The sequence below is a fragment of the Mandrillus leucophaeus genome, unplaced genomic scaffold, assembly GCF_000951045.1.
Source record: "Mandrillus leucophaeus isolate KB7577 unplaced genomic scaffold, Mleu.le_1.0 Scaffold202, whole genome shotgun sequence".
Classification (NCBI taxonomy): Eukaryota; Metazoa; Chordata; class Mammalia; order Primates; family Cercopithecidae; genus Mandrillus; species Mandrillus leucophaeus.
In genome coordinates, this window is record NW_012102055.1 from 2221980 (window position 1) to 2236914 (window position 14935).

Consider the following 14935-nt stretch of genomic DNA (forward strand, 5'->3'; position numbering starts at 1 on the left):
ACTGCATCACCCAGGCTGAAGTGCAGTCGTACAATCTCAGCTCACTGCAGCCTCAACCTCCTGGGCTCAAGTGATTCTCCTGCCTCAGCCTCTAGAGTGGCTGGGACTACAGGTGCATGATACCATGCCCAGCTAAATTTTTATAGACATGTTTCACCATGTTGTCCAGGCTGGTTTGAAACTCCGGGACTCAAGAGATCCTCCCACCTCGGCCTCCCAAGGTGGGATTACAAGCGTACACCACCGCACCCGGCCTCTTCCACACCATTTTTCTCTACCTCTTCACCATTCACAGCCTCCAAAATCATCCCTTAGCTTCTGTCCTTGTGTCTGTGTTTGTATTCCTAGTGAGTCTAAGCCTCTGAATGCTAGGCAATGTAAAATTTGTAAAAGAATTGATGAAATGAGCTCAGTCTGATTAGATTATATTTAGCCATGAGAAATCTAACTTTGGATCCTTACCAAATTGTTGCTTGCTTATACACACTCCTAGTCTTACCAGACTAAAGCATCTCACTGGACAAAAATTGGCAAGTTCACATGTACCTTCCCCAGAGTCTCAGCCCTAAACAATAGTAAACAATATTTCAGACCAAGTGGAACCCTTCAGCGCAGTGGGTGGCCAACTTTGGCACACAGGCTGGATCTAACCCCCAGACTGGCTTTGCAAAGACAATTTCCTTGGGACACAGCCAGGCCCTTCCAACCACAGCTGTCACAGGCCCCATGGGAAGGAAGCACATAGGGTACCAAATGAAGGCACTCATCGCTCAGAATCAGGCTTTTCTGGCTGCGGGTCAACGTCTCTGTCTTCACTAGAGAGCCAGCACTGCACAGCAGCAGGTCCGTCCTGTTGCAGGGATATTTCAGCAGGTGGAGAACTCCTCTTGACAGTGGAGAGACCTGAGTTTTAACCTCAGTCCTGCCCACCCCCCGCCCCCCCATTGGCTGGGGAACTTCAGACTAGTCAGTGTCTCCATTCCTCACTTTCTGCAAAATGGTCTGAGTCAGTGCTTCTTAAAGTGTGGCCACGGCCCACCTGGGAGAGTGAAAACGCAAAACCTCAGCACCTCCTCCCCTCCCACGGATGCCGCATTTTAACAAGATCCCATTAAAGTTTGCGAGGTGTTGCTCTACTATCTTGAGGATCCAAATCATCTAACCCTGAGATCCTAAGACCCCAGCATATGGTTTCTTAAAACCCACAATGAATAGAAAAGGGCAGCAGAGGTGACTCGTTTCCAGAAAGGAACAACCCTGTATTTCCTCATCAGTACGATGGGTTGGACGGGTGGGCTGTGTGGTGACTGAGCCACAAGCCATTTGTCTCTGTGTTGAAGGAACAGAGGCCTAGGTAGCCCAACTAAATTGGTTTCTTGTAAGAATGCACCAGGAGGCGCTGGGCGCTGGGTTCATGCCTGTAATTCCGACACTTTGGGGGGTCGAGGCAGGTGGATCACCTGAGGTCAGGAGTTCAAGACTAGCCTGATCAATATGGTGAAAACCCGTCTCTACTAAAGATACAAAAAATTAGCCAGGTGTGGTGGTGGGCACCTGTAATCTCAGCTACTTAAGAGGCTAAGGCAGGAGAATCGCTTGAACCCGGGAGGCAGATGTTGCAGTGAGCTGAGATCATGCCATTGCACTCCAGTCTGGGCATCAAGAGTGAAACTCTATAAAAAAAAAAAAAAAAAAAAAAAAAAAAAAAAAAAAACAGAAAAATGCGCCAGGAGGAATCAGGGCAATGAGATCGATTCACGCAAGACCTCGTAGTGTCTGGGACCAGACAGACATCCTGATCCAAGGTGGCTGTAGGATGCCAGCCCCAAGAATGTGTGGAGAGACACAGGAGGGCTCTGCGGTCACGGGGCCAGGCCACACTCACCCCGTCTGCTTCTCCCCAGCTTCGTGGCTCCCGCTCTCCACCCCACCCTTCCTCTTCCTGGAGGCTTATGCTTAGAGGTGTTTCCAATTGGACACCACCCCATTGGCACCCTTGCTTGTTACAACCTGTCAGTCTCTGCTCCAGCTGCCACTTGCCCTCGATGCTTTCAGGGAAATTTTGGTTCAAAATTAGGAGAAACACTCCAAGATGAGGCTCCAAAACCAAGAAATGTGGTTCTGTTGGGAAGGTTCAGAACTTGCAGGGTCAGAGGCCAATCAGAAGGTTTCTAACGAAATCCCTTTCTTTCTTCTCTGAGGACATCAAAGGGTAGTTGTCTATATTCACAGTCTTCTTAGGCATCTGATGGAGCAGTTTCTTCTGAGCTGCTGAATGATTTCAAAGGTCTGAACAGAAATATAAGACTGTATGCACCTGTATTAATCCGTTTTCACACTGTTGGTAAAGACATACCTAAGACTGGGCAATTTACAAAAGAAAGAGGTTTATTGGACTTACGGTTTCACATAGCTGGGGAGACTTCACAATCATGGTGGAAGGTGAAAGTCATGTCTTCCATGGTGGCAGACAAGAGAAGACAGCTTATGTAGGGAAACTCCCCTTTTTAAAACCATCAGATCTCATAAGACTTATTCACTATCAAGAGAACAGCATGGGGAAGACCCGCCCCCATGATTCAGTTACCTCCTACTGGGTCCTTCCCACAACATGTAGAAATTCAAGATGAGATTTGGGTGGGAACACAGCCAAACCATATCAGCACCTCTTCTGTTGTGGGCTCAATTCTGTCCCCAAATATTCATAAGTTGGGGTCCTAATCCCCAATATCTCATAATGTGACCTCATTTGGAAATAGGGTCATTGCAGATCTAATTAATTAAGAAGAGGTCATATTGGAGTAGGGTGGGCCCCTAATCCAATATGATTGGTGTCCTTATTTAAAAGACAAAAAAAAAATAGAACAGGAACATCTGGGCACAGATATGCACACAGGGAGAACAGCATGTGAAGATGAAGGCAGAGGTGGCTGGGGATGCATCTACAAGCCCAGGAAAGCCAGAGATGGCCAACAGCCCACCGGGAGCTGGGAGAGGAATGGGATAGATTCCGTCTCCAGAACTTCTAGGAATGGGACAGAATCTATTATGTCTGCAGAACTTCTAGAGATGGATTCTATTCCTAGAAGTTCTGGAGACGGAAATGTCAGCAGAGGTGGCTGACACTTCTGTCTCCAGGACTTCTAGGCAAGAAATCTCTGTTGTTTAAGCCACCCAGTTGGTGTTCCTTTGGTTGTTACTTTGGTCCTTTGGTTGTGGTCCTTTGGTAGCAGCCCTGGCAAACTAATGCACCTTCCAATCTTAGAATGGATGGTCAAAAAAGAGGTTTGGCAGTGTGGGAATGACCTGGTCACTGTTCAAGGTCACTTGACGTCACCTGGCCCTCTCCTTTACAGCCAAGAGGGTCAATAGTTTATCCAATTACAATTTTTTCCTTCTAGTTCAGGACCTTGAGAAGTCTCCCTCCCTTCCTTCTCTGACATAGCTTCCTCCAAGGAATGAGCACGCCAGAATGCTCATGATGCAGTCCTAGGAGAGAAACATGTTTCCAAACTAGGGACAGTGCCGTACTGAAAAGCTCCCAATAACATCAAATTGGGAGCTTGAAATTAGACATGGAAATTGACAAACACTAAAAATAAAATCCTTTTATGCCCCCTTCAGAGAGCTGGTTGTTAAACATTTAACAGCACCCCCCTCGTTAGAGGACTCTTCTGACTTTCCTTAAATTATAGCACTTACATACCTATGTGTTCTCCCTGCAAGTAACAGCCACCCTTGCCTTCATGAGTCTGGAAGTTCCCTTTGGGAAGTGGAAAAACAGGAAGAAAAACACCTGAAACCCTAAGGTTTTATGTTTCCTCAAAATAACAAGATTCTCAACCAGAGTCCTAAGTTATCCCAAGACTGTGGAAGACTTTTCTAAGTCAAGGAAAGATCTCATAACCTAAGGAATTCATCACTTTTACATTAAATACAAGGATCCCAGAAACACAACTATGAAATGGAAAACAGAGTCCACGAAATGAACATCAAGGTGACAGCAGCTCAATGTCCATTGTTACACTGTTTAGGAAATAGTGAAGATGCTTTATTACAAGGTTATGTCAGTCTGCTGTTGAAATTCAACTCATCTGAAACAGCAACATGAGCCCGGCATTTGAGTGACACAATGTGGTTTACAGAGAAGGTCTGACAACAGGATTGGGTGGCACGAAAGTGACGTCCCTACCCTGTTTCAATGCCTGGTCTCCTTAAGAAGCATTTAGGATGAAATTTTTGATGCACACACAGCCTGTTTCCTTATTGCATTACTCATTTTGTGACTGGAGAGAAATGGTTACACATCCAAGCCCCAGACCAAGTGACAGCAGGTGCCCAGGGGAACGCTTGGCAGATTCCCCCTTTCCTCAGCAGACATGGATTTTCACTGAGAGGCACTTTTTTTGACACCTGAGGCCAAAAGAGAGTCAGGCAGGTAGGAGATGTGTGCCCTCTGTCCAGACTGACAGTACAGATGGTGGCAGTGCTGCACATCCCTGGGTGCCCCTGTCATTTTCCACGGACTTCTGCACTGCTCCACTGCCTCTCGAAGCAGGATATTTCTCTCTCCTCCATCTGTAGTCTCCCTGGCTACAGGTGAAAAGGCCATTTCAAGTATGATTGCCCTGCAAAGCATGCCGAGCCCGCTGAAGCTTAAGAGAAAAATTGTTATGACTGATCTTCAGATGACAGCATGTATATTTTTTAGAAAGTAGACTGAGTATGATGAAAACTACATGATTTCTCATTTGACTTTTCCCCAAGCAATGGGAATAAATTTCCCCAAGCAATGGGAATAAATCTTTCCTTGTTTCAAGGTGACATTTTTTGGACAACATTGTAGCATTTTGGAAGTGAGGGTGCATTGTGCCTTAGCGAAGGTTTCCTCCCAGTAACTTCCTGCTCTACTATAAGGGAAAATCCATCTCTGAAAGGCAGTCTTCACATAAACAAAGGAGTCAGAGAACTACCTGTTCCACAAGGCACTTCTTAGGTTTGTCTTTCAGTTTTATCATCCTGTACGTATGGTTTGTTTGACCAACATAGTAATGATTTAAAGGAAGAGAATACAGAGGAGATGGATAAGAGATTTTTATCGGGGCACACACTGTTTGCCATAGATCCCACTGTTCCCAGTTATCTGATACCTGCTTCACACAAACATCACCTACCTGGCTCCTTAGGGATTTGAAGTTTGCACCTCCTACATTTGCTTAATTAATACTTGAGAGAAGCAGTGAGGAGTGGGCAAGAAGGAAATCCTTTTTTTCTTTTGCTTATTTTAATCTTTAGCTTTGTAGTCTATGTGTTGGGTTTACAGTTACAGCATTTTTCACATTGTATATGGGAAGAGGGTGACAGAGGTGCCTGAATTAGGAGAGGGTTCAATAATCGACTTCTGTCTTAGTTTTAGATCTCCTAGAAGCAGATCCTGAGGCAAGATTTGGGATCAAGTAGTTTATTGGGGAGGTAAAGAGAATACCAGTGATGAATGAGAGGTGTGGCAGGAAAAAGACAGGACCAGTTAAGGGTATGTTATCCTGCCAGTCATCACTGTCAGCAACTGGAGCTTAATGCCGGTGGGAAGCTTCAGAAAACCACACCAAAACTTGAGAACACACCCCAAAGGTATCCCACCCTGTGGGAAAGGAGCTGGAATAAAACCCATTGATGAGGTTTGTTCTCAAAAGGTTGTAAATGCCCCAGTGCTTTCAGCCTGAGGACAGATGCGCAAAGCAGCCTTCAGCCTCTTGGAAGCCCTTAGACAAAAAGATGCATATGTTGACATTGAGAAACTCCCAGGCACAGGGAACTCTAAAGTCCAAGGGATACGGGCTCACACACAACTCCCAAAGTGCAGCTTAAGCAAAACCTAACCTGAGACATAGAGTCATCACTCTCTGGATAGATAAAGCACTAGCAAGGTGATGTGTTTACTGTTCAGGAAAAGGATGTAGCCCTTGCAAAGAGGGAGTTACAAAAACCGGGCATTATAGGACACAGCATCTTATTTTGCTCTGACAACCAGAAGGGGAATTCGGGTGACGCTAGAAGGTCTTGAAAGTGACAACTGATTCATGAACTTCTTTCCACAACTTGAGGAAATACAGCCACCCAGAGCAACCCTGGCACACCTTTTGCTGGCTCTGATGACTACATCCCAACTTCTTCTTAGTTACTCTTTGGAGTTGCTACTGGAGGGGATATTTTAGGAATATTTAAAAACAAGGCTACAGAAATTATCTGAGGTACAGATGAGACAGCGCATTGATTGTTTACTCCCTAAGGGGTTGCAAAGGGCAAAGTACAGATCGCAGGTCTTCTTCCAGCTGGAATGTATGGACGGGGACCCCTTACAAGAAAACCACCATCCAGGAAAGCAGGGAACAGAGAGAGTTGCCTGGGGAGATAGTGATTAATCAGGCATGGGCGAGGGGAGGCCACAGTGCCGCCTGCTGAAATTTAATCAGAGCCGTGGGTCATACACCGTTGCAGGGAGTGCCAGGGCCTCTGGCAGACGATGAATGCCTCCTGCCAAGGAGCTCTCACAAATACTCCGCGAGCCCAGATTTATGCTCTGCAGCCAGATGAAGGTCGCAACTGAGCAGAACCGCTGCAGCGTGGAATCTGCAGCTCAGCCTTGGAAACAGCTGGTGCCATTACCGTCCCTCCTTTCATTTCTGGCATAAAGAGAACTACGAGAAAAGTCTGGTGGATTTCGGGTAATCCTTGTGACCAGCCGTCTCGTTTTGCCAGGGACTTCCCTGTTTTTCACATTGAAAAGTCCCACATCTCAGGAAACCCCTCAATCCTGGGCAAGCCAAGACAGTTGGTCACCCCCTCTTTGGTGCTACCTGTTGGCCCACCTGGGCCCAGTGAGAAATTCACCCGGGGTTAGAAGTTGACGTGAAAGTAAACTCAGCAGCACCTCTGAAATCAGAAAGATTCATCACTACAATGGCTGGATCCTTTGAGCAGTGAAACAGAGTAACACAGGATTCTGACCTCCAAGGTGGTTACACGAAAACCAGACAACAATTAAAGATGACCACAGGTGCCATCAAACACTGAATCGAGGTGAGGATTTAAATCAGAGGCCAGGGCGACTGCACCGTCCTTAGCTTGGCTCTTCCAGAGAGCCTGATACTCTACTCCCACTGAACTACCACAGAACCCACAGGGTCCTCTGCAGAGTCTGGAACTGACGAGTAAAAGTTCCAAACTAGAAAGGATACTGTCTACCATCACTCCCACTCACAACCGATTGATTAAAATGGTTTATAAGACCTCACCCAACCACAAAGAGGCATGGTCATGGGCTCAGACCATGGACACTTTGCAATATTTAGCAAGCAGCAGCAATGACTACCACAATGTGCCTAACCAAACTGTACCTAACCAAAACAGTTAGGTAGCTCCAGAGGTAACCAGTTGACCTAGTGAGGACAAATGTGCCAATGTCAAAGATGTTTGTGAATAGTTTGAAAAAAATTTGCCAAAGATGTTCATGAATAGTTTGAATAAAATTTTTCATGAACTACGAGTGCAGAAAGGCAATATTCATAAATCAATACGTTGTTTCATGTGCAATTTAAAATGTGTTTATTTTAAAATTCATATTTTAATAACAGATTAAAGTAATATAATGGAAAAATGTCTGCAAGTCTAAATCCAACACATAAAAGGAAAAGGAAAAACTGAGTAAATATATATGCATGTAGATAATAAAAATCTAGCTCAGTTTCTTAATACAGGAAGAGCTCTTACAAACCAGTAAAAAGAATACTATGAGGCCAGGCGAGGTGTCTCATGCCTGTAATCCCAGCACTTTGGGAGGCCAAGGTGGGCAGATCACTTGACGTCAGGAGTTCAGGACCAGCCTGGCCAACGTGGTGAAACTCCATCATCTCTACTAAAAATAAAAATAAAAATAAAAATTGGCCGGGCACAGTGCTACATGCCTGCAATCCCAGCTACTCGGGAGGCTGAGGCAGGAGAATATCTTGAACCTGGGAGGCAAAGGCTGCAATGAGTCGAGATCACACCATTGCACTCCAGCCTGGGACAGAGCTATACTCTGTCTCAAAAAAAAAAAAATTCTATGAAAGAAAAAAAATAGGCAAAGGATATTATCTTTTGGGACTTGGGGCCTTGCTAAATAATAAGCAAGAATACAAATGAGCAGGAAAAACACAAAAAGATAAATTCAACTTTCGTGAAAAAATATATAACTCAAAACAATGAGGTACTATTTTTACTCACCAAACTGGCAAAACTATTTTTAAGAAATGACAATTCTAAATTATGGCCCATATGAGCTGAATGTAGAGTTCTCATGCACTGCAGGTAAACATATAAACTGTTAACAAACTTTATCAAGAGCAATAATACGGCAGATGAACCAAGAATCATCATTCATTTTTTTCTCCCAAAATTTCCTCTTTTAGAAACACTGCCTAAGAAAATAAACATACAAAGACATATATAAGATTATGTTCATTTTAAACATAAAGTACTTTTTTAAAAACTAGAGACAACCTTCTATGTACATTCAAGAAGAGGTGTAAATAAATTGCAGAATGGCTATTTCATAAAACTAACAAAAAATTATGGTGTAGAAGAGTATTTAATCACATAAAAATGTTAATTATATAAATTGTGAGAAACGCATTTTAAGCAGGCCAAGAAAGTCCTTCTATTTTTATTATCCCAGTTTCACTTTCAAGCCCGTTCTTATACTTTGCATTTATATGTAAAATTGACAGGAATCCACAAAATATCACCAATGATTATCTATTCATGTAAGATTATAAAGGATTTTTATTTCCTTCATCTTCTATATTCCAATTATTCTACAATAAATATTATTTTCATAGTAAAAAATACAATAACTTTTTCCAAGGTATGTTAATGTTGTATTAAGAAATCAAGGTGACTGGAAAATAACAATTACTATAGTTGTTTACAAAAAGATAAGCTCTCCCAGGCTTGCCTCACCAGGGGTCTGCACCCTAAACCCATACCAACCCTGGACCAGGGCCTGTTCTGGTCATTAACCCAGGTCCCTACCCATTGGTTAGGGTGGAAGGACTGATTCACTTTAGCCACAAGTTTCTCAAAGTGGGATTTCCACCTCCTCGAACATAGGCGATGCACTGGGGACACAGCAAGCCACTGCACCAGTCTCTAGCTGGAATGTCACCTTAGCTGACGGTAAGCAATTTGTAACATTATTTTTATATTATCAGCAAAATAAAAAATTTGCTTGATTGTTTCAGAAGTTTCGGACTTGTGAGAGGCTACTTAAGGCCATGCCCAGCAAGTTCCAACTCACTGCCCTTTACCATTGGGTCAGCAGGATTTCTCAGCCTGAGCATGTGGACATTCTGGGCAAAATACTGTTTTGTCGGTGGTGAGGTGGTTGTCCTTTGTGTATAAGTTTAGTAGTCTCCCTGGCCTTTATCCATTAGATGTTAGTAAAACACACATGGTTGTGACCACCAAAATTGTCTCCATCACTCCACCCTGAAGCAAAAGTCCACGCTGCTTGAGAACCAGGGTGGTTAAGTACACTCCATAGTGCCTAGGTTAAAAGTTTCCATTTGGCAAAAACTTTTGAGAAACACTATAATCTCACTACACTTCAAAAGACTGGCAGAATTCAAAGTGGAGTTGCACCACTCATTTAATTTCACCTAAATGCACTTGCCTTTTTTTTTTTTTTTTCCTGTCATCCAGGCTGGAGTGCAGTGGTGTGATTATAGCCCAGTGCAGACTCCAGCTCCTCAAACTCCTGGGCTCCCGAGTAGCTAGAACTACAGGCGTGCCCCACCATGCCAAGCTAATTTTTTATTTTGTACAGTGGGGGGTGAATGGGGCTCTCGCTACTTTGCCCAGGCTGGTCTCAAACTCTTGACCTCAAGCGCTCCTCCTGCCTCAAGCCTCCAATTCCCAGAGCACTGGGATTACAGGCATGAGCCACCAGGCTGGCCTACTTGCCTCAGGCAGCTGACGGCCATTCCACTCACTGAGCGTGAGCTGCAGGATTAGCGCTGAGACTCTGCCCCCCAGCAGACAGCCCCGCCCACAGTGCTGGCTCTTGGGTAATGGCCTCCCTTTGTCCTCCAGCTCCCGGGTCACCCTCTAATCCATGGGTGACTTCCCATGTCCCTTTTGGGTTTTAGGCTTTCCTTTAACACCTATTCCCTGGATAAAATTCCCTCTGTTGACCTACCAAGTGTGGCAATATTTGCCTGGCTGAATCTCAATTGATACATTGTATATTTATTGGGATAAAGTTTTATATTTTTTTTTTTTTTTTTTTTTTTTTTTTTTGAGACTCAGTTTTACTCTTGTTGCCCAGGCTGCAGTGCAATGGCGCAATCTCGGCTCACCGTAACCTCTGCTTCCTGGGTTCAAGCAATTCTGATTCAGCCTCCCAAGTAGCTGGGATTACAGGCATGCGCCACCACACTCAGCTAATTTTGTATTTTTAATAGAGACGAGGTTTCTCCATGTTGGTCAGGCTGGTCTCGAACTCCCGACCTCAGGTGATCCGCCCACCTCGGCCTCCCAAAGTGCTGGTATTACAGGCGTGAGCCACCGTGCCTGGCATATTTATATATTAACATAGGGAAAATTGACATCTCTGTAATCCTGTCTTTCTATTCAAGAACATGGCCAATATCTTTCCATGGGATCAAATCTTCATCTTCGTCCCTCCTTCCGTAGAGTTCAGAGAGTTTCAAAGCCTTATTTAGCACTTCCTTAGCTTTTTTTTTCTTAGATTTATTGAATTTCCTCCTAAGTGTTTTATCCTTTGTGTGGCCAGTGTAAATGGTGCTGCCTGTAGGGTAGCTGTGGGGACTGAATAGGATAATATATAAAGTACTTAAAGTCCCTGGCATGCAGTAAGTGCTATAGAAATGCTTGCTGTGATAGTCACCCTTTGTTTTCTGCACTTCTTCCTCTAACGGGTTATGGTTTAGATGTGAGCCATAGTTATTCTGTCTCGATTTCTGCCTAGCTCCTGTTCAGGTGAAGCTGAGAGGCAGAAATGGATCAAGCCTTAAGCAGAAGCCCAAGATCTAGGCACTGGCAGGTTCAGTGTCTTGCGAAGGCTCGCTCTCTGCTTCCAAGATGGTGTCTTGTTGCTGTGTCTGGTAGAGGGGACGAACGCTGGGTCTTCCCACGGTGGAAGGGCCAAAAGGGGCCTGGCTATTTCCCTGGAGCCCTTTTATAAGGGCAGTAATCCTATTCATGAGGACTGAACTCTCATGACTTAATTACCTCCTAAAGATCCTACCTCTTAAGACTATCACGTTGGGTCTTAGGTTCTAATATATGAATTTGGGGGGGACATATAAGTTCAAACCAAAGTAGGGTGGCATGCCAGCAACAGCCCCATCCCGTCACCAGCTCTCGGTCCTCTTATGGAGGTCCCTTCCCCACTCATTTCTACCCCCAGAACTAGGGTTTTTTTTCCTCACTGGCCTATCTTCCCCAGAAGCCAGGGACTCTTTGGTGCTAAAACCCAATCACTAGAAGCAAGGACACAATTATTGTTGCTTCATGTGTCCAATCTAACTTAAGGAAAACAAAGTTTAATATTCCTAGAAAACGAAGTATTCTTGTGGGCAAATCTGACGGTTTAAAACAAAATTAACATTTGCTGTTTACTGTTCAGAAACAGGTTGACAGTTGCTCTCTGTGTATCAGTGAGCTGGCTGCATAACAAACTGCCCCAAAACTCAGTAGCTTAAAATAACAATCATTTAATTTTGTTCTTCGGTCTACAGGTCAGCTGGGTTGTTCTGCTGATCTGGACCAGGCTGGGCTAACCTCAGGAGAGAGAGGTAGAGACTGGCTGATCGAGGATGGCCTCCCTGCTGTGTCTGGCAGCTGGCAGCAGGGGCAGTGAATTTTACTGGAATACTTGTCTCTTATCAATCAGGAGGCTAACCTAGGCTTATCTTCATGGTGCAATGGAGTTCTGGGAGAGATCAGAGAACACAGGAGTTCTTGGGACTGAAGTTTGGAACTGACACAGAATCACTTTCCACCACATTCTATTGGCCAAAGCAAGACATAAAGCCAGCTTGGATTCTAGGGGTAGGAAACAGACCCCTCCTCTTGATGGATGGGGCTGCAAAGGCATAGTGCACAGGGCATAAATACAGGGAATCACGAATAATTAGGGTCACAATCAATCTACCACACTCCCCACACCAAGAAGAGAATGTTTAGCATCAATTTCCTTCATTTTAGCAAAGGTTGCTTCATCTCACTAGCAGTGAGATGTGAGCTGTCACATCTACATGTGGACTGATTCAGGAGAAAGTTCTGCAGATGGTTAACCTCACTCACTCATTTATTATGACTCACATCAGTTGCACTTTCCTTTTTTTTCTTTTTTTGAGATGGGGGTCTCACTCTGTTGTCCAGGTTGGAGTGCAGTGGTGCAATCCTGGCTCACTGCACCTCACGAGTAGCTGGGATTACAGACGTGCATCACCACACCCAGTTAATTTTTGTATTTTTAGTAGAGACATGGTTTCACCATGTTGGCCAGGCGGGTCTCGAACTCCCGACCTCAGGTGATTCACCTGCCTCGGCCTCCCAAAGTGCTGGGATTACAGGCATGAGCCACCGCGCCCAGCCGCAATTTTGCTATTTCTTGATACTGAGCCCAAATCTGAGTCTGTTTGAGAGTGTGATCTTCCACACCAACTGTGGGGTTGATCTATGTCCCTCGCGGTCCTGGTTTCTGAGAGCAGTTCCTTGTTTTGGTTGGAGTTTTCCAGCATAGATTTACCAAGATGCTGAGAATAGTTCCCAGCTAGTGGTTGAATAAATATTTGTTCACTTGTCGATTCAATCAATCACAGGCTAATTAATTCCCAGTCCTGTTAGAAGCAATTGAAAATGTCACATCTGATTGTCAGGGGGCAGAGAGCGCTTAGAGGTAATCCAATCATCTCTCTTCCTTCTGGCTTCTCCACCCTTAAACCACTGATTCTGTGTCAGTTTCAAGCATAAGGACCATGGACACCTGGTGACCATACAGGGAGAGACTTCCCCTGACAGTCTCTTCTGTCTTCTCCCTCTAGAGGGTAACCAAGCCACCCTGGGCCAGGCTGTGGAGTGGCTGGAGGTTGCACCTGCCCCTTGCCTCCCACACTGTATGGCTGCACTCCTATCCACCCTCCCAGCCCACAGGTGAAAACTAAGCAGCCCCAAGCCCCATTGCCTTGGGGTAAGAAAGTGGGAAGCAAGAAGCAAATGGCCCAATCCTGGGTTGTTTAGGTAGAGAGGAGATACTCAGAAGACAAGGAAAAGAAAAGGATTTTTAAGAACCTCTAAGAACATGGTTTGAGGAGAAGAGCCATGCTAACTGTAGGGATTTATGCAAAGCTTGCCATTTAAACTAATCAGCATGTGGCAATAGCTATTGTGCATTCTACTGTGTGTTTAAGGTTTTATTCACTGTGTGTTTTACTTGATCATATTAGACTTTCCTCCTATATTTAGAGTTCCCTTGCACAAGTGAAATGTCGTATATTATGTGTTTAAAAGGATTCTAGTATCCAATTGAATAAAAAAGAAAAAGTATGTACATATGCACACACACACACACGTAAGAATTTTGTATATTATGGAGTAAATGTATGCTTTATGTTTAAAATATCTACATATATTTAAATTTATATATTGATATGTAGCTATTTAAAATGAAAGGTATATATCTTCTATAAATGTTTTGTGGGCCAGGTGCAGTGGTTCACACCTGTAATCCCAGCACTTTGGGAGGCCGAGGCTGGTAGATCACGAGGTCAGGAGATCGAGACCCATCCTGGCTAACACGGTGAAACCTCATGTCTACTAAAAATACAAAAAATTAGCCAGGCGTGATGGCAGGCGCCTGTAGTCCCAGCTACTGGGGAGGTTGAGGCAGGAGAATGGCATGAACCCAGGAGGCGGAGCTTGCAGTGAACTGAGATAGCGCCATTGCAGTCCCACCTGGGTGAAAGAGCGAGACTCCATCTCAGAAAAAGAAAAAAAGAAAAAAAATGTTTTGTATAGCTTATGTAGCTAAGAAAAAATGTGTGTCCATATACTTGCATTTCACTGAAAAATGTCTGATACATAAGGAGATGTAAGAATGAGATAATAATTACCTCAGAGAGTTTTTTTTAATTTTCCTTTCCATACAGTTAAACTTTTCATCATGAGCATGTATCACCTTTATAGCTTTTTTAAAAAGCAGTTTATTTGTAAATTTTAAGGCAGTTCTTCCGACTTTTCTTTCCTCATTGTCCCCAGCTTAAATTGTAAATTCAGTTGACTTTTTAGATTGAGTTCTTCCTGGAAAAAAAAGTTTCCCACAATGCCCTGCCAGAAAGATATGGTGTCCAACCCAGTTTAAAAAGTGCACCCAGTCTTTAGGTTCAGCTGCTGAAGAAGCCCAATCCCTGGGCTGGAGACCTCCCCTGCCCCCTCGCAGCCCAGGATGTAGGGTAGCAGCAGCATCTCCCCTGCTCCCCCCAGGGCCGCGGCGGCAAAGGCAGCATCTATGTGTGGGCCTCCGGGGACGGCGGCAGCTATGATGACTGCAACTGCGACGGCTACGCCTCCAGCATGTGGACCATCTCCATCAACTCAGCCATCAACGACGGCAGGACCGCCCTGTATGACGAGAGCTGCTCTTCCACCCTGGCTTCCACCTTCAGCAACGGGAGGAAAAGGAACCCCGAGGCCGGTGTGGTGAGCACGTCCCCTTCTGTCCTTGTTTCCTTAGGGCCACTGCACCTCTGTGTTACGGTAGGATGCTGGGACACTGATGTGCTCCCCTCCTGTCCCCTCCCTCAGAGCCTGAACTAAGGCTCTGCGGGGAAGACCCCTTTTCTCTATGCCCAGCCCTGCTTTCTAATAA

General features: G+C 44.7%; 1 protein-coding gene across 3 annotated transcripts in view; it reads left to right on the top strand.

Moving 5' to 3' along the window:
* Positions 1–14935, top strand: part of PCSK2 (proprotein convertase subtilisin/kexin type 2) — a 255053-nt gene that overhangs the window by 211321 nt on the left and 28797 nt on the right. For all 3 annotated transcript variants that reach the window (XM_011979467.1, XM_011979466.1, XM_011979468.1), the window contains one exon: positions 14551–14766. In XM_011979467.1, coding sequence (XP_011834857.1) covers positions 14551–14766 — 216 coding nt within the window. The remainder of the gene's footprint in view (positions 1–14550; positions 14767–14935) is intronic.